The sequence below is a fragment of the Platalea leucorodia genome, assembly GCF_965183815.1.
Source record: "Platalea leucorodia genome assembly, chromosome: 2".
NCBI lineage: Eukaryota > Metazoa > Chordata > Aves > Pelecaniformes > Threskiornithidae > Platalea > Platalea leucorodia.
This window is the reverse complement of record NC_138824.1, coordinates 71,709,193-71,729,668: the sequence shown is the minus strand read 5'-3', so window position 1 is coordinate 71,729,668 and position 20,476 is coordinate 71,709,193. Positions and strand designations below refer to the sequence as shown.

The 20,476-nt window shown below is 42.8% G+C and overlaps 1 protein-coding gene across 2 annotated transcripts; it reads right to left on the bottom strand.

The window, feature by feature from the left end:
• Positions 1-2,587: 2,587 nt before the first annotated feature.
• COA5 (cytochrome c oxidase assembly factor 5) lies at positions 2,588-20,459 on the bottom strand. Of its 2 annotated transcripts, XR_014227466.1 has the most exons (4): positions 20,271-20,459; positions 19,709-19,792; positions 17,487-17,598; positions 2,588-2,675 (listed from the first exon to the last, which is right to left on the bottom strand). XR_014227466.1 is itself a non-coding variant. In XM_082304578.1 (3 exons), the coding sequence occupies exons 1-3, from the start codon at positions 20,370-20,372 to the stop codon at positions 17,557-17,559; spliced, it is 228 nt and encodes a 75-aa protein (XP_082160704.1). In that variant the 5' UTR covers positions 20,373-20,459; the 3' UTR covers positions 13,250-17,556. The 2 variants fall into 2 exon arrangements, 1 of the variants encoding a protein (XP_082160704.1); XM_082304578.1 differs by lacking the exon at positions 2,588-2,675 and having other exon boundaries at positions 13,250-17,598.
• Between the last annotated feature and the right edge of the window lie 17 nt (positions 20,460-20,476).

The following is a 20,476-nucleotide window of genomic DNA, read 5'->3' as shown; positions in this document are numbered from 1 at the left end:
ACAGAAATAAAGAATTTCTATTCCTGTGCCAGGTCTTTAGCCCCTGAAACATCTATGTGAGACATGACATTTACATAACAAAACACTAGAAGTTTTCACTGCTCTTCCTGAGAAGGGAAATCTCACTAGAAAAACACTGATCCTCACAATTTGTTCCCCATTAATTGTCTCCCCACGTACCTGCTTTCTGCTAGGACTGGAAAGCAGTGTTTTTAGAGCAGCTCTCAGTCTCCCTGTGCTTAGCAGGTAGTCTAATTGCTGAGCTGCTTCTACACAGCAGAGCAGAAGCCTCCACTCCACCAGCATCTCTTCTCCCAGGGCAATATTATCCTGCTGAGAAGTAACAGGCATTATGCACTCACTGAAAAGCAGCACAGTACACGTACAAAGAGTCAACAGTGAGTCTGTGATGACTTTTAATGGCTTTATTTACACTATTACATATTCACTCACTATAGGAGCTTTCACATAGATTTCTCGACTGACTGTATGTTGCTGTGCTCTCTTTTTATAGAGTATATAACCTTCTGGTCATAACAGATTGCTTGCTCCCAGCTGGAAAGCCTCTTGGGAACACAGAACTGTAACCTACCATTAATATATTCAGGACAGAACATTTCAGACACCATGATGCAGAGATCACAAACAGAGATAGAAAGCTACGTGACAACCTGATATAGAATTAACAAGGCTTGTTCCACATCCATCTCTAGCTCAAGTGACGCAATGAATCTACAGCTCATGTTGGAAGCCTGTGTCTCAGGCAATGCTACCATAACCATTAGTACTTTTAGCAGAAATACAGTTCTTACTGATACTTCTTGGAAAGGGTAATTTTACTAAAATACAGATTGGGTCAAACTAACAGGAAAAAATAACTATTCCTGGGTAATCTGTTCTTCCCAAAAGAAACATACTATAGAAAAGATTCAATCAGAGCATATGTAGTTTTCTCAAGTCTTACAAACTTGGTAAGATGAAGTCTGTCTACTACTTGATGAAAAAAAACCTAAGTAATGCAGACAACATAGATGGCAGCACCCATACATTTTGAGTTAGTGCCCAACAAATTCTTCCTCAGAGCTGTTTGGGAAAGGTATATTGCCTGGGGAGAGAAAGAGTTTTGGTATACATCAAAGCAAAGATGCACGTCAACATTTCCACCATTCTTACCAAAAGGGGAAGAGTAGAAAAGTCTCTGTTTACATTGAAATCAGTTCCTTGCTACATAAGATTTCCCCCATTTTCTAATGGACAAGTCATTTACATGCCATTACTAGTCCCACCTTGTTTTAGAAGTCTCTTACATGCCATTGCATGCCAAACGTTATGCTGTTGTGTCACTGCACAACAGCTGAGATACACAGGTTCACATGAAGAGAATGAACAGTTTGTAAAGCACTTTCTAATCCTGCAGCAAGAAAGGAGCAATCAGAAGGTGGGACCAGTAGCATCACCACCTGTGACTATGGCTGCTCAACATCACTTCTTAAAAAACTGCTGTTTTCAGCTGCTTACATTTTCCCAAAGTGCGTGCCCAGAAATTTTCATGCTGAGTGTTTGCCTCAGACTGATTTTTAAAGAATAATCATTAATTTCAGCTAAAACAGCTCAGCTACTGCCAAGAATAAGGGCTAAAGGAAAAATGATTTGCATAAATATAAAAAAAACCAAAAACAACAAAAGTGGCAGTCTTTCCTTTCTATTCCAATCCATTAAAAAATCACAGTAAACACAGATCCAGCAGAGATTCTCTCACAACTAAAATCTCCAAAGATGCCAAAAAACTGAGTACTCTTGATTTCCACAGGTGACCTAACTGCTCATGCACTGCCCTACAGGCAGACTCACTGCTCCAGCCCAAGGGGTTCTGAAAACAGTTCCTTTTAATAATCATTCAACATCAGTTTGGCTGAACACTGAATTGGGCCAACAGAATTTGCATCTCTAGGACAAGCCTTCAGGAATAAGAAAGAAATATCAAATTCAAAAGCACAGGGAAAAAATGCTCAAACCGAAGGAGTAGGAGAAGAAGCAACAGATTTGAAGAGCAATACTGCCAAAGGTGGCTTAAAAAAATGAAGGTGTCAGAAGACCAGGACTGAGGTCTGGGGTAGAAATAAGGTCAGAAATTACTTGGCTGGGAGGAATCATTGGAATAAAGAGCTGGGGAGCAGACAGGTATGGGCAGACCAAAGGGACTAGACAAGTAACATAAGAAGGAAAACCAAGGGGGACAGCCTAAGCTGGTGCAAGGAGGCTGGGAACCCGCTGTGGGAATGACAGAGATACTGGACACAGACTTCAAGGGAGAACCAGCCTTCTTCTGCAGAGAGAATAAAGTACCAACTAGCTTGGAGTGTCCGACTCGAGACATCTGTGATTCAACTTTGGAAGTGTAGAGTCTTTTACATAATATATGCAGAAATAGCTGAGAGGGCTTAGCAGTTCTGTAAAACTGAAACTAGATCTTCAATCAGGCACCCAAAACCTGAGAAATACTGTAATGACCAAAAGTACAATTCTTAAAGACTTGCCTTGCACCACACAGGCACTGTGGGGGGTGGTAGGGTTGCGTCCCCGGCCCCTGGAAGGATGCAGCTCTCAATTAGGAAAGAAACTTGTCCTCCTCTTCCTTCAATCCCCTGCTTTGATCGCTGTACAGCTTCCAATTTCTGCAACAAATAAAGCTGTTACACTTACTGATGTCCTTTACTGCGCAGTTCATCCCCAGATTAGGCCCCTCCTGTGCATTAAATACAACACAGAAAAGTAGATCATCTAACTAAAGATTTAGCATAACTGGAATCCATGAGGCCAAACTGTGGTTACATGGATTGATCTTTTGAGACAGCTATTTTGTCAGCAGCGTAGGTCATTTGTGGTTTAAAATGTTGTCTTCATGTCTATAGCTGTCTTGTTTGTATGGGGCAGCATTGCTTTCCATTCAGCATGGAACCAACAGTGCCGAACACTTCCCCTAATCCCAGAAACAATGATGGACAATTGACCCAAACTTTGGGAGCAAAAGTTCTGATCACTAGAAAGCCTCAAGGACCATGTTCATCCATGTTTCTAGAAGTATGCGACTGGACAGCAGAGCAAGTTCACGAGTCCACAGGGAGTTAAGTGTCACACAACACTACCTCCTAACTTCGAGCTGTGACACCGACTTTTAAACAGGGCTAGACATATGTGACTTTTCTACTAGTCTACTAGATATTATTATCTACTGGTCTCATATTAATTGTTGCTATATCTGTCTGTGTGATACGGTACAATTTAGAACGTAAAAAAGTGACCCATAAAAACTGGAAGGGATAAGATACCCACGATATAATTCTCTTGTGCAGATAATGTCCACACTCACAAAGCACCTAAGAAATGTTCTACAGGCTTCTGGACCTGGGCGGGAAGACTTATCCCAGATTTTACATTTTATATGTAGCATCTTCCACAAGACAATACACAAGCACCTTTTTTTAAACAAATGCTGTAATGTTCAAGAAATTCTGATATTTACAGAACTGCTATCAGAATTAACAATGCACTAATACTTATCGCTTTATGGTAAAAATATAACAGAAAAAATGGCACACAGAGCTCAGCAAGTAGCTCCGGTGACTGAAGATATTACCATGCTGCTGTTCAAGTTTATGACCTCCCAAGCAAAGTCAATGGACCAGATCAAGTGAACGCTCTTCAGAAATGTCAAACCAACAGTTTAGATTAAGCCGCTGAACTTTGCACTAAAGTTGCTGAAGCGCAGGCACACATTTCTTTCCACCTGCCCTGCTGTGGGAGGCAGTAATTTCCAGCCTAGCGAATGTAAAAAGTAGCTATGAGATCAAAAGAACTGTTGGTGGCAAGACAAAATGCAGCAAGATGCACAGAGAAATCCAGGTGGGTAAGGAAGAGAGAGAAAAAAAAAAAAAACAACAAGAAAAGAAAAAGAATATCTTTAGAGGGTTTATCAATAACGACTTTATTCTGAGCAACACTGAAAAAAACCACAAGTTGTTTTTCAAAAGAGCACTATGAACAACCAGAGGCTTACCAAACTGAAAAACTATTCCCTTAACACCGGTCATCACAGAGAAAATGTAGAAAAAGAGCTGGAAAAAGAACAGAGGAGACTCCAAGCAGGCAAGTATTTTTAAAACACCTTATACAAAGCAATTTAATTCTGAAGTCTTATTACAACTCTCAAAGACTGGACAATTCTTGAAAAATTCTTCTAAAGCCTGAACCCAAGCTTCAGGCTGCCAAGGATTAAGGCTTGAGAGAAACGCAAACCGGAATTATAGAAAGATCCAATGCCTAACCCTAGCAGTAAGCCCAGCACTTCACTTTCCTCAACACAATAGATTTAACAACAGAGAAAGAGTGGAAGAACAAATTCTCAGCAAATCTAGTATCCTCTGTGCCTCCACTCTTAGCCATAATTTCCACCTTAGAGACTTGTCCTACTCATCGCAAGGAGAAATTCCAGGCATCAAATTCTTTCTAAGCACAGTTCATGTTGCTTGTACGTGCTTCTGTAGCTGGAAGGAAGATACAGAAAACTCAGTGATACTGCAGGGTACCGCCAGGCAAAGCAGCTATTCAAGCACAGAGTTAATCTGGACTTCTTAGCCTTGTAAAAAAAGAAGGAACTGAGCATGTGCAGAGGCATTCGGAGGCACTGATTTTATTTGTAGAATTCGGTACAGTTGCTACACTGCAGTAAGGGTACATTAGCTATAAACTGCCCCATGGAATTGAGGTGTGCTGTTTCCAAAGATTTGCAACATCTGTATGTATACACTTCCTATAATCAGTCATATGGTGGAAAGAATAATTATTCTTATAAAAGTTGAGATGAGTGGTAAAACATATTATTTTCTCAAGCAAGACGAAAACAGCCGTGCTTGTGAGAGCAGATGACCCCGACTTCTTTAAAGCATCTTATCTAGCAACGGGAGTTAGCAGCACGCAAACCCTGTACCAGGCCTTTGTCTGCAGGTTCTCGTTCAGAGTGGCACAGCCCCACTCGCTTCCCATATGCTCAGGTTCAGGATGCATCTGCCAGGGAAGTCCAGCTCTAAGGCCTAGCCCCTGCTTTTGCATTCTCCCCAAGCACACCCCAGCTGGAGCTACAGGTTCAGAACTCCTCCAGTTTTTTGCAGAAACTACAACTTTAGAGTGCTCCACTGGCAAATGCTATGAAACATAGATCAGAAACACACTGGATGCATTTTTGTGTCATTCTCTCTCCTCTTTTCTGTATGGGCCATCCTCCCTGCTCTTTTCCCTTCACTTTCCCCCTCTGTATCCACACTCCTTTTCTCCCAAGCTACTCCCTTTCACCTCGCTGAGTCTTCTCCTCCACAAAATCTGTTCTGTCTGCAACAAACTGGAAGAATAGAGCTGTATTTAGAGAGTGTCATCTCTCACACAACGGGCTTCTCTGTTAGCATGGCAGAGCAGTAGACCACAAACAAGATGCAGGCCTTCATGAGAAATACAAGAACATGAAAGGGGTTACACTCTTATGAGTGGGCCAGGCCTACACGTAACAGCTCAAGAACGTCAATGTCTTCTTCAATATATCCTGCTGATTTCATACAAGGTCTTAGCAATATCTCACTGTTGTATGCAGTGAGTGCTCTTAATGAGTACAAACACACATTCACAAACCTTGGCTGCAGAGAAATCCTTGATCATGTATTATAATACAGCTGCACAGAAAGCCTCCACCTAAGATCAAGATCTCAACTTGCCTAGAGATTAGGGGGAAAACTATGTTACTCTCTCGTATTTCATCAAGATGGTTTTAGCTAAGTTAGGGCATACCTTCGTACTTCAATTTCCCTATCTACTATTTATTGCATATTTGGTAAAAATACCATAAATTCAAGAAATTCACACTCTGTGGAAGTATAAATAGCCAGGGACAGCCTTCTTGCTGAGTGACTCCACTTTATTGCAGCTTTCAAATGTTTTTTTCAAGAAGTGCTAACATATTTCTGCAGAGCTGGCACCTCCCTTTCCTCTGCAAGAGATAAAAAAGTGACTGGCTCAAGGGGCTGACAGAAGCAGAAGCATAATGTCCACCTGTGCTGGCTGATGCAACGTCATTAACCTCAGTTTCTGAAACACGGAAAATACAGCAGTAACTGCCAGGGAAGTCTGGGGAATTCGCCTGCCATTGTCTCATGCACACCTCCCTTACCACGTGCCATACAAGCCAAAAAAGCTGGCTATGACCCTACCGCTCCCCCGTGCAGCCGAGACACACACCATCCTCTCAGTCACGTCCTTAATTTACAAATGCCCCTGTTATTTTCCTTAATTCACCTGGTCCACACTTCATTCTCAACCTGCTCTGCCTTGGTTGGTCTTTGGTTTTGCCTCGCATGCTGCTAATCTGTGGCGACACTTCCCTTACAGCAAGCAGACCGCTACAGAGAAGGGAACGTGGGAAGCAAAGGAAGGAGAGCAGCGGCAGCGGGAAGTGGCTGTGAAGCAGGAAAGAGAAAATCCTCCTTCTATCCGAAAGCCAGAAGAATCAACTTCATCTACAGTAAAGAGCTTATCATATTGGGTTAAGCAGCAATAGGCATGATTTAAACACATTTGAGGCTATGCCTATCTGCCTGACTGATGTGGTTGAGGTAGATACACCCCAAAGCTTTCTTCTTCCAAGGTCAACGATGTTTTCTAACATTTCTGCAAAGGATGTCTGTTTGAGATTAGGTAGATAATCCAACAATGGAGAGGAAATTCAGCCTGTCAGAAAAGAAACAGGAAGGGAAGTGACAAGCAGAAGCAACAAGCGCGTAAAATAGAGCTCTGAGCTACGCCGCCTGTGTTATTTCATCTTCTCTTTCTCTTCAAGGACAACAGGTAGAGGATTCAAACTTCATCTCCAAGCAAGGCAATTGCTCTCCACATCCAGGCAAGAAACGGGGAAGTTTTTCCAACAAAGTAATCTACAAAGGGAGTCCAAGAGGTATTCTTATATTCTAAAGGTGCACCTTATGTACTAGCCATCAGGTAATTAAAATTTGCTGTAACAATGCACATGCCAGAAGCCTGAATTAAATCTTAACAAGGAAACAAGAACCGAAAGGGGATCCTTGGACTTCTTATTTTCCTTCCTAGTTCCAGTACAATACTATGGAGATTAAGGAGCCCAGAATGTATAGGAAACGGAGCAGCCATTTCTCTTACAAGTCATTTCACTTCACAGGGAGAACTTCTTCCATTTAATACAGCACCTGTGCAACCAGACTGGACTTGAGCAGGCCTAAAAGATGGCTGAGGATGTCCAACCTTCAATATATCTGAGACTTAAGACCAAAAATTCTACTACCCTCGTAGGGGTACAGCCTTCAGCTGACAGCAAGAGAGACAGACATAAATAAGTTTCTGCAGAGGTGTGATCACTGTCTTCAGTAACGGAGCCAAACGCCCTCTGAACATCACGTGGCTCCTTTGCCACACTTTGGCAGGGTTCTCTGTTTCTCCATGGGTCCCTACAAGCTACCACCCACTATAGATTAAGTTAAAATTAGCTCATTAAAAATAAATTAAATAACAGGCAAAGTTGCCATGTATCAAGAAAAATGCATAAAACCTAGATACAGATACTTGAAAACAGCACCTAAATCATGATTTGCTAACAACTTGGTACTGCCAGCAGAGAGCAGTGAATAAAGAGGTCACATCCACCTCAAAGTTTGAAAAGTGCCAGAACTTCTAAATTTAAGAATACTGAATTTCAAGTTCTTGCCAAAGATATGTATGTTCCCCGCCATTTGCTCCCACCTAACATTTACACTGAGAGTCAGAGAGACCTGTGAAAAAACTGGCAAGATACTGCATTCCCTGTGACGGCCCTCTGAGTTCCTAGAAGCAAGGCAGCCCACTGAATTAAAATCTTCAGAAGCAGGAAAAACCTTAATAAGTTTTTAAACTAAGAGCTTTTGAAAAAAGCATTAGCAAACGGTGGTTCCTCAAGGGGAAACAAATAATCTTGTTTCTAGGACAACAGGGCTCTGCTAGCTCATCTCCTTTGTTTTAGAGGGCATGCAAACACGGAAGAGCCTCTGCTTCTGTTGCTGAAAAAGTAACCCAGCTAGACCTTCACAGCTAGCTCTTTACTGCCAACATAGACAAGCTCAATACTACAGACTTCTGCAGAAAGGATGATATTGGCCTGCAGATGGAGAGCTACTGTCAACACAGAGTGCTTGACTGCCCAGGCAAAAGCCCCTCTACCATCTATGCAGCACATGCAGTCCGTGCTGAGCTTTGACCATCATATGTTGACTTCGCTCATTGTATAGGGGAAAATGTATGCCACTGGGACAAAGCTACAACTTCGTTCTTACACTGCCCCATCAAAGCCACGTGAAATGGATGATGGTGCATCAGTACTGCAAAGGCATTTCTACTATATTTCACAACCATATTCTAGCTTAACAAATGGGCAAAAGTCTGAAATGCGCACCAAACTAAACGTACAATCCGTTTCCTTTGAAAGCCTCTCTACACGAGAAAGGGATCATAAAAGCTGGTCTGGAATAAATTAAGGAAGGTTAAATGTTCTTAAACATCCTATGACTTTCCACAGCGCACTCTGCTCGCTAAGCTCTGCTCTTCAATTCCAGTTCCCTGAACGATGGCATCGCTGCCAACAAAGGGGAGCTCACCGAAGAGCAGGGGCGCACCGCGCGCCATCAGGCAGCGATCACAAACGGACCCTCTGATCGTCACTTTTTCGCACTCCCGCTCGCAACGCTGAAGGGACAGTCCCACCTCAGGACGGGGCCTCCGGCACACACAAGTGTTTCCGCGACCCTCGTCGAGCGCCAAAGCGTGCAGGTGCGGAGGGCGCAGCGCTACTGACGGGCCCAACCGCACCGCCTCGCCCGGGGGTCACCCCACCACCGCAACCACAACCGCGGCAGGTCAGAAACGGCTCGGGGACGCGGGGCCCGCCAGCCCGCTGCTCCACAAACCCCTGCTGTGGCACAAAGCCATCAAACCAGCGTCTGGGCTAGTACCGAAAAGGACCGATGTCAAAAATACCTGGAAACGAGAATGCACAAGAGGTTTCAAGCACCCACTTAAACAACAAATTAAAAGCAACATCATCCTTTTTTTTTTTTTGATGTCTCACTCTTGCATCTTTTCCCCGAGACGGCCGTTAATACACCCTTATTTATACACGGCAGCCCGGCAGGGCTCACGAACCTTAATAAAAGACCAACGCTAACAACGTACCCCGTAACGCCGCCAAGCGCAGCAGCGCGCTGCAGATGACAACGACGACGACCGAAACCGCGACGCGGCACCAAGCAAACGCCGGGTGCCGGGGCCTCCCCAAGATGGGGGCTCGGCGGGGCGCCCCGGGACGGGGGCCGGGCGGACCGGGCGCTCTCAGCGGCGGCCGGCGACGAGGCCCAACGGCGCTGCCCCCCGCCTAACGGCCGCCCCCCCCCCGCCCGGAGCTGTCAGCGGCGCCTCCCGCCTCAGCCGTGCGAGACCCGCCGGCCCCAGCGAGGCCCGGCCGGGCCCCCGCCCCGGAGGCGCACCTTCTCCCTCCGGCCCTCTCCTCGGAGCGCGGCGGGGCAGCTCCCCGGCCGCCCTCGGAGCCCGGCGGGCGCCCCTCGCTTACCTCCGCAGCCCCGGCTGGCCGGGCACCGCCCCGCCGCTCCGGCGGCACGACGCGCTCCGCCGCCCGCCCGCTCGTGACGGCACCGCCCCGCCCCGCCGCCGGGCCCGGCCCCCTGCGGCCGCCGCCGCCGCCAGGCCCCGCCGCCGGGCGCCGCGGGAGGCGGGCAGGTGGGGAAGGAAGGCGGGGAGCGGGGGAGCGGCCGCGGCCAGGCGGGGCCCTCCCGCCGGGGCCGACAGGGGCCCGTTGTCAGCGTGCCCCCCGTTACCCGCGGCTCGCCCGCCGGCCTCCCAGCCCGCCGCCTGCTTTGTCATCTCCTACTCCAAAGGATCCAAAAAATATAGAAACGGGGACTGTCTTGTATCATCACCTGCAGTCAGGAATTGGGGATTTTGAGGAAGAAAACGTCACGGGGCTGCAAAGTACCCGCATCGCAGCTACAAAGCTGGGGCCAAATAATTTGACGCAATAATCCAGATTTTTTTCTTTTCTCATGAAAACACCAGCATGTTTCCTCCATTGGTCCTCACTCATTGTCCACGCCTGAAGTTGCTTGCTAGCCGGCTCAACCAGCTACACTTGTTGAAACTGCTGCAGAGCTGGAGCCTGGGCTCCATTTCTTAATCAATTTCTCTACCACGCTGCTATCAATGAGGGATGTACCTTGCTCAAGCAGCGTGAAGTGCAATTTGAAAGAACGCAAGAAGAGGTCACAGTCCAGCTCTGGCTCATTCTACGATTTTTACACAGTGCGCAAATGCCAAGGAGGAGACAGGTGACTCGCAAGCCGCCCTGCGGGAACTCCCAAGGAGGCAGGCGAGGGGCTCCCGCGCACGGGGAAGGCGCTGAGGAAGGGCATTAGTGAGACACACGCAGACACGCTTGTCTGGATGCCTCCAGCCAACTGCGCGTGATCGGCAGAGGATCGCTGCCAACTACCAGTTGAGTCAGTCCCAACACCACTCTAGTGTAAGAATTTTAATTTGCCTGTTGCAGTTCCCCGGTGCTGGAAGCTGCCAGCTCAAGTCCTCAACATGATCTGAATTTGGATGGAGAAGCCAGGAGATGCAGCTTGAATTTTTCATTTTTCTTTCCACCTGTCAGTGGTGAAATTCCATTTTTAGCTGTGTGACAGCACTGATCCAAGCATTTCCGTTTCAAAAAATCAGAACTTACAGAGGAGAGCTTATTTTCAATGCCTAGTCAAACGTGATTTTTAACATTTATCTTTGGTTATAGTTTAGCACAAAGCTAATGAACCGTGCCGTGTTTTTAAACAAAAAGGAGACAGAAAATAGGAGTGCCTCTGCATACCATGCAAGTTTAAAGCCATCCTCTCATAACAATATCAAATATACTTGGCCAGAACAGGCAAGAAAGCAAGTAGACACTGTCATAGGCACCCTTCAGTTTGAATACAGAGTTCGACAGGGTTAAGAAGCACAAAACATTGTAATTTATTTGTAGCTGATGACAATTTTGATCATCATCAACCAAAATACGACCTTTTAAAAACGGCAGGCTTGGACAACTCCCCATCAAGGATCCTGAAAGACCGGTGTTTACTACTGATGTCCACTTAGCATCAGTAAATCGAAACAGCACTAAAACCCAACAGACCAGAAGGGCGCTTATGTCACACCGGCGCCGAGGAAGGCCACAGAGAACAACCAGGTTGGTTACAGGCAGAGCAGAGTCATCCGGGGGGGGGCAGGGAGGGAAGAGAGAGAGAGAAAAGCTGACAGGGCAGGAAGAGATAGGGTAGGCAGGTTTTTCACTTTCCTCATTTTTTGTTAGGATTACAGATTTGCTTGTTTAAGAAAACCTAAGTAACAAACCTCAAAAACTAATTGTCAGAGGGGAGTTGTATTTGAGCAGAGGTACTTGGAAAGCTGCCCTGGGACCATTACCAGGTATAAGACTACTCAACATTCTCCTCAAAGATGTGGAAGCATGTATAAACTCACTGCCGATTACATTTGTGGACAACACAAAAGCTGGCACTATGGTGAACAAAAGAACTGGGCCATCACATCAGAGCTCCGGAACAGCTAATAAAGCATACCATTGAAATTTTTTTTTTTTTTAATAGCCGAATCTCAGGTTACACATCCAGGAAAAGAAGACAAAGCTGTACCTTGAACACTGGGAAAACAGCTGACAGGAAAACTATTGACTCTGAAAAAGGCATCAGGGTCATAATGGACAAGGAATTGAACAGGAGATCCCAACTTAATACTGTGACAAAATGTGACATGCCTCTTGGAAGCACAATCAATAGCGTAAAAACAAAGACGTAGAGTTTACCCATATACAGATCACTGAAAAAATCCGTAACAGGGGTTTATCTCCTTCTTAAAAGAAGATTACAAATTTGTGAGGAGACTAAGGAAGACAGGCAGAACACAAGATTTTACAATGTCAATCCATGCATTTCATTAAAAAAACACTCAATATTTTTTAGTTTTAAATGCATTCCCAGCAAGAAAATACAAGATACCGCTGACCTCTTTTGCAGAGCCGTCCCCTCCCTTGTTCTTGTACGTGGAAGCTGAGGTCAAATTCTAATCACAAGAGAGACATGCACTTTTAACAGAGGAATTACTAGCTATTGAAATATACTATCAAATGAAGACATAGATTACATTTTATGCCTTTTTCAAGAGTCAGTGCCTTTCTCTAGCATAAAAACTTAACCTTCACAGGAGGTCAGACTAGATGAAGGGTGTTAAACTCTCTTACCTTAACTGCTAATATAAAGCAGGAAGAAAGGGACACTTCACTGGATGTCCAGTCTCAGCTGATAAAGGCTCTATGTAGTCTCTGTCTTTATATTGAGCAATACAAAATTTTAGACAACTGATTATCAGTTTCTATTTACCCTCATCTTCCTCGGTATGCTAGCGATCCAATGACCTGTAACAGATTTCTTCTCACCCAGACTTCCAGAAACCATCCTGCTGTAGCCATTGGAGAGGTATGGCTGATACAGAATCAAAAGCCTGAGACAAGCAGTATCTAACGAATATTAGACCTCTGTGACTTACATACCAGAAAGAGTTCAAAACTTCTCCCACCAAAAAAGCCCTAAAAATTCCTGCTGTAAATTGACAGAAAAATTCTGTATTACTCATCCATCGTGATAATGAGGGACAGCACAGTGTAATTTTACAGTAGCACAGTTTATCATTGGAACTTACGAACTACAAAGCAATTTCTATATTCACCGTTTTTATCCCTAGCTCCTTTTAAAGTAATAGTAGCAATATTGCAAAAATAGTTTTGGATATCTTGTTCTAAATCACAGAGGTTTGCTTGCATCATTTCCTCTGTTACTAAAAATCTTTAAGAAATTATTCCCTTCCATTTCACTGCAGCCCAGTAGCACCGACATGCACAGCCCATTAGTATCTACATGCAAAGAAATATGGCACATGAAAGCTTTCGCCAGGACAAACCAACCTCAGCTTGATATAAAAAAATAATTTCAATGTTTATTATGATATTGTTTTTCAATATGATATTCATATTTATTATATGAATAACTAAAATACATTATTATTTGAAATATATCACCTGCTACTGGAATCATTAAGCAGCTATTAAAATGCTAATCTTGTTGCTGCTTCTCCTTTCAATGTTTAAGGACATTATTAATCAACCTACTGTAAATCCTGAAAATAAAGCATAGTCCACTTCAAGAAGCTACTCTCTCTGTTTACAGAATTTTCTTCCTACAGAGAGTCAATCAAGTCATCACGGAGCGTACCACTTACAGAAATAACAGCAAAACCATGCCAGAGACAAACAATTCAGCATGCACATTTAGAAAAAGGAGAAAGGATCTTAAGGTTTCTGGTTACTCTTCTGTCAACTACAGTTTATGATGGAGATTAAACTCTGTCATGCTCTTCAGCTTCAGACAATGAGATACATATTTAGAATAACCACACATATTCTAAATGACCATATATCAAGTGCGAAGGCAGCATGAGTACTTGTGAAATTCATCATGTCAACAAAGCTGCTACAGTTCTGTATTTCTAAGTTTTCCAACCAAAGGCTTAAACAACAGATAATGCTTACCACCTACATTCTGTGGCTGCATTTTTAGAACATGATTTCACTTAGTGCTCTTCTTACGAGCAGAAGGTGTCAGTCTAGTTTGTTCCAGGCTTCCACTGAAATAATAATATTATTTTAAAAGTTTGCTTTGAAAAAAGGATATCATCCAACCTGCTACTCCCCAGAAACTTAAAAGTGAAGAGAGAACACACAACCAATTTCTTATGCCAACCAGTGAATAATGAAGCTCTTTGTAATACAAATGCACATATTCTGGAAGCAGAAAAGCTTTCAAAAGTGTTTTTTTCTTAAAGATGCTTTCCTTTTAAGAGGCATAACTTAAATAATAAATGCATGCATACTTGTTAAATGCCAAGCCCTTTCTCTCACTTTTCAATATATGTACACATGGGCCTTCATTAAACAGATTCTGCTTAAACAATATGCTTATCACTTCACACTAACTTGAAAGAACAGAGTTAATGACCTCAAGAATTTTCAAACCAGAGTAAATGACTACAGCCTGTTTTTTATCATAATAAACATGTGAGTAGTTCTGCAATATGTGTTTACAGCTACGTAAATATAAACGTGTTTGCCGCATTGGACCACGGAGAGAACATGTTAACTGATAAAACTAGACGTAGTAACACAGACAAGTCCTACCACTGGCGGAGCCACAGTCTGCGATGTGAATCTTGACAGCATTCAGCACCCTTTCACTCTGCCACCACGTAAAGCAAATGGGAGAAATCAGAGCAGCAGTGAAAGGTTTTTGAAAACTGCATCCTGTACTTATTCGATACAAATTATTAGCACTGTATATATTTGTGATTCTAAAACCAGTAAGAGCCTTTTGGTGCCATTTCAACCTTTTGTCCGCAGCAGTACAATTTCACAGATTCGAATACATTACACGTTCAATCTTGCAAAATCTACCATAGATTAGAAATGTGTATTTTTTAATAAGAGCCAGCGGTGTAGCACAAGGCATGAGACTTAAAAATATCAACATATTCAAATAAAAACACTTTGTATATTAGGAAAAAGCTGGAATCATATACACAAATTTATAGTACCCGGGGCTTTCCGTTAATGAAACAAATCATTTTTCACACAAGAAACATTAATAGCTCTCAAGTAGGACAGTGCTCAAAGTCCCGAGGCAATTATATAATCAGTCATTTTTAGACCGAATATTATGTTACACAATATTGGAATTGAATGACGATAGTCTCTTGAGCAAGTCAGTATTTAGATACATATTATATGTATTTTTATACTGTCCTAGATAGCCTAGTGAACCATTAGAAAGTTTTGACACTAAGAGATTCTACTGGATCAAATAACACAAGTATTCTGTTAAATTAATTATTAAATCCTGAAATGTCCAATAGCAAATGCTGCATTTAATTTTAACACTTGATCAAGCCAATTACTAATAATAACTTTAACTAGTTATCTGCCTATGATCTGTTATCCACCTGCTCCTTTCCACAAGGAGTTTCTGCAGCACCATTAGGTGAGGCTCAGTGATTATGGCTGAGAAAGGGACAGATGACTGAAGCATCAAGCCTATAGGCTCCTGTGGCAGGGCAGACCATGGAAGAGTCCCTGACTACCAAAACCACACACCATTCCCACTCCTCTCTCTAACTGACATTTAATTACCTGCCAAGTAGCTTTAAATTCATTTTTACTCCCTTGTTTTTTATTCCATCCCCTCACCCCACCAAGGAGAAGGCTTGAGTAATACTTTGAAATTAGAGTGCTAAGTTAAGAAGACATCATATCAATTTGTCATTTTAGTATACATAAAGAGACAATATGGTAACTAGGCTGTGGAAAACAAAGGATGGTTACTGCACTTCAACAAATGAACTAGCTTTCACATGATCAACAGAAAATGAAAATGTGAAATCGGTGTTGATTTATGATTGCAAAAATAAAATCCTACACATACAAGGAATATAAACATACTTACAAGGAATATAAACATACTTTGACTGATCACAGAGAAGTTGCTTAAGACAGACAGAATTAAATAATCAACATGCACTCATTCACTGAAGTCATCAATTTTACAAACAATAAGTGTTGCATGCATCTGTTCAGACTAAATGTAAATCAGCCACATGGCTATAAGCTTTAGCCAAGAAAAGAAGTTACTATGACTCTCTCCCCTCTCACTATTTCCTAATCTTGTTTCTTATCAGCTTGTCTGAAGTTATTTCAGTTTCCATATGTTAAGAGTTACACCACCGTTTATTTCTTAAAGGCTTCAAAAGGCAAGGAAGGAGGTAGAGACACTGAAGGAAGGAAAAAGAAATATTCTTTAGAAACAAGTTCTTAAACAGAACCAGGAAGTATTGACCACAGTCACAGTTCAAGAACTATTTAATGCTTGTTACCCCCATAAATCCCACTTCCTTACCAGGGTGGGGCAGGAGACACTGATTGATAGATGTTAACGCTGTCATACTGCCACAGCCATCCTTGATCAAAGGAAAGCAAAACAATATTCTCCTCTATTAATTTCTTTGCTTTTTCACTGCAGCTGTTTTATAACTTATGAAACTATATAAAATTCCACTAGGCACAAAAGAATTCTAAAGGAAGAGCAAGTTCTAAGAAGTACATAGCAGAAACTAGTTACAATTTAAATGAACGTGAATAGCAATTTGAACATTTTACACCCATAAATGCCAACCAAAGAATTCAGAGAAGTGACAAAGTAAAAAGAAGAAAAATGTTCACAAAGTAAATTTGTGGAATACAACTTCTTATAAACACAATGAAGTCCAGACCATCATCCCTGGTTTGTACACATGTGGAATACAACTTCCTATAAACACAATAAAGTCCAGACCATCATCCCTGGTTTGTACATACGTTTGGATTAGTATTTATACACTTGTGTGGAAAATACTGCAGAAAGATCATTCAGGGTCATCTCAGAGGAACTTAAATATTGTTGTACTTCTAGAACACAGTAATAGCAGCCACAGTCTCCTTAACTGTTGGCCTGAGGAACACCTTCCTCACCCATCCAAAGATACGTAATTAGCTACATCCTGGCATACAACTTTCAGGTCACTGACTAGAATAATGCTATAGTTCTCTCGTACTTGTGTCAATACAAGGAGAAGACGGATTACTGAAAGATAAATCAGCCATCTTTTAATTTAAAGTAAACACATTGTAATCTAGTTGTCCAACGAGACTAGACTGTGCTAATAAACATGTACATCAATCATCACATTAAAAGGAATTCGTAGCAAGAGGAAAGAGATGCCATCCTTGTATATGTGGGACTGCAAAAACATTGCCACTCCTACCTATTAGCGCAGGTTTATTGGGTAACAAACCTCCTTGGGAGGAAGCAGCTTGCACGCACATTTCACAACCTTGGTCAACTCGTCACCTCTGGAAACAGCTCTATCCTGAGGTATCCTCTGGGATACCAGTCAAGTGAACTCCCAGTTCCTTATCTGGCATTATTTGTAATAGTAAAACATGATGAGAATTAGTAAAACCACAGAAGACAACTTCACTTCAAAACACAATGATAACTTCTGCAGCTTATTCTGGATTTTACATATTTTATTGCAAGTGCTTGACCAGAACTTGCATTTTTATGCTTGCCTTCTTTTTAACATTTAAATGTACATCCCGGTCAATCTATCGGAATATTCAGGAGTAGATACCTTCCACAAAAACACTGCATGAAAGGCTGCAGCAGATACAATCTTCTTACTTTAGTTTCTGTTTTGCTTTAAGTGCTGATGAACCCCAGTTTCCTGTGGCTAGGTCTCTTCACGAGGACATCAGTATCCCTTCCTTCCTCTGAATCTTGCCCTGGTATCCAACTGAAAATTGAAGTCAATATATTAAAACCATACATTTTGCAAAAGAAATACTTCAGCATGCTTGTGCTATCTCAGCACTTAGTAACATCGGAAGAAAGCACAGAATAAAGCAGAAGCCACTGTAAAGAAAATTACTGATGTAGCCAACAAGTCATAAGGTTCTTCCAAGGAAACAGACATTGTATTATCTTACATCTCACACAAAATTAAAATAATGTGATGAGCATCTTGTGCATTCTGAAATAAACAGCGTAACAACACAAACGACAGAACAACATAGTTGGATGGCAAGGAACGCACGAAGACAAGGTAATGTAAATCTACTTAGATCTGGTTTTCCAAATTTAACTGACAAGCTGAAAGAGGAAAATTCAGATTGGGTTGAAGTGGGAGTCACTGCAAATGTCAATGAGGACAGGGATAACTTAAATACAACAAGTGTCTGGAAAAAAAAAATCAGCAGAAACTGAAATAATATTCAGCTTGTAAAATCTGCAAGCTTCTTCTTGGCAGCTACAAAAAAGCATTTAATGGAAGGCAAAAAATGGCAGTAAAGCTAAAATAACAGCTACAGTGCAGCACTTACTGAAAGTAAATTGCAAGCTCTTTCCCAGTGCAGCAGAAAAACATACTTTATCTTGGGAGAATTCTTCTGAATTTAGATAGTCAGTCTGGAGAATGGCAGTTACAGATTGCAATTCAGCCATACTCAGATATTAGATTGAGGACCTATCTTCCACCTCCCTTAACTAACCCTCTTTCAGGATTCAGAACTGCAGCAAAATTTGTCAAGAGCTAAAATGCAAGATGACACAGCTTGTCCAATAACCAAACAGCTTCCACTTTAAACCTTGTTCCTGCTTTAGTATCTAAAGTGTACTGAAGTTTACTCCTCTGGTAAGAGGTTATATTTCCTTACAAAGAAAACAGCATCTAGGAAAAATCCCTAATGATTTTAGCATATTGTAAATTATATCTGCGTTCAGTGTCTAACTTGTTTTTAACTACTCTTTAAGCCTTACTATTATACCAAGTGAGAAATTTGGCAGAGCACAATTATTGAAATTCACAGAGTTAACAGGACAAGAAAAACGCCATTCTTCGGCCTTAGAATTTGGAGCAGTTAAATAGAATCATGTAAGAGCCAGGCCTCTTCCCGCATGAAACTTAGTTTCATCAGGCTCCCCTAATGATCTACAGATGGAAAACAGGCCCATCATTTGGAGACACATATACTGCTACTGCAGTATCAAATAGGTATTTCAAGCATTAAATACACAGCATTTCTTCCTGTCCACAGAAATAATCATTTGTCACTTTATAGATTAATATGGTTCATATAGGAGAGGTACAAAAAGCTGCTATGACTTAAGCAAAAATACAGAATGGAAGAAAACTTTTACGCACTGTTTCAGCTGCATATTCTTCATTATGTATCATATCGGTTAAAAATAAAAATGAGCCCTGTGCTACTCAGGCTTAGGAAGTTTTAATACCATCTTTGCCACACCTTAACTATTTTTAAGTGTTATGGAAACACAAGCAAGATGTTTCTAGAGAAGGAACTCCTATCAAAATGGAGGAAACTTTATCTAATTACATTTTTACAATGGGCTTCTAACTACCCCACTTGATAGCTCACTATGTAAAAAAAACCAAAACTGTTCTTTATCATGAATTCAAGCCCTCCAAGAAAAATAAAGCAAGCAAGAGCCTGCTTCAACAGTGGAAATCTCTTTCAGTAGGACATTCTTTTCACTTAAATGTTCTTTGTTCAGAGACAAAAATTAACTATCTGATCTACTAATATTGTGTAAACCAAAGCTTTACTAAAAAAAGGTAAAAATACCTACCTCATTCATATATCACATGCCAAGCCTAATTAAATTTGAATATGCTTTTTTCCATCTTGTTCACATTCTACAGTTTTTCTCATGAGAATAGTGTACAACATCCATATTTTAAATGGAATTCAAAGGCAAGACCTGTTCTGTTTAATGACACCCGCTTTACTGAATTAAAGTGGTTAAGTGGTTTTCTTCAGAAAGCAGGGAAAAGGACAGAAAGCAACAAGGCCGCTAGCAGAAGAAAACACACTACAAACACTTACCATTGATCTTTTGCATGCAAAAAATGTCATTTGCAAACTCCTACAGTGTCCTTCCCTCAAACACTGTTTAGGGCTTTTGTTTTCCTGTTAGATGAAAAATAAAGGATTAAAGGTTTAATGGATTTCTGCAGCTTGCCAAAGAGGCATCAGAATACTTCAGACAAGGTTTACTTGGGATTTTGCTACACTACGGTGACTTGCACTTTCTTCTGAAGTTGTAATTTCTTAACCTGCTTACAACGCTAATTAACAGGCTTGAAAGGGACGAAGGGACGGCTTCTCTCTCCCAGGGGCTCGCTCCCAGCGGCGCCCCGAGGTGTCCGGGCTGCGCGGCCCCCGGCCCCAGCAGCAGCTTCCCCCCGCCAGAAGACGCCCCGATGGCGGGGGCGGGGGGGGCCGCCTCAGGCAGCGGCTTCCCCTGCGCCTGGCCCACCGGGGCCGGGGAGCGGGCCTCGGGGCTCGCTTCCCTCAGGGTTTAACCGGGGGGAGGCGAGCGCAGCCGCAGCAGCGACGCGGGGCCGAGGACGACGGGGCTCTCTGCCGGGAGGGCGGCAGCGCTCACCTGCAGGACGCAGGGGCTCTCCAGCAGGCACTGCCGCAGGTCCTCCCTCACCCCCCCGCAGGCCCGCCCGTCCTCCTCCTTATCCTCGTAGTACTTGGGCATGGCGGCGAGGCCGGCTCTACGCCTCGCTGCGGCCTACCCAGGCGCCGCTACCGACGGCCGCCGCCATCTTGGCGCCCCGAACCCTGCCGCCGCTTCCGGCGGGG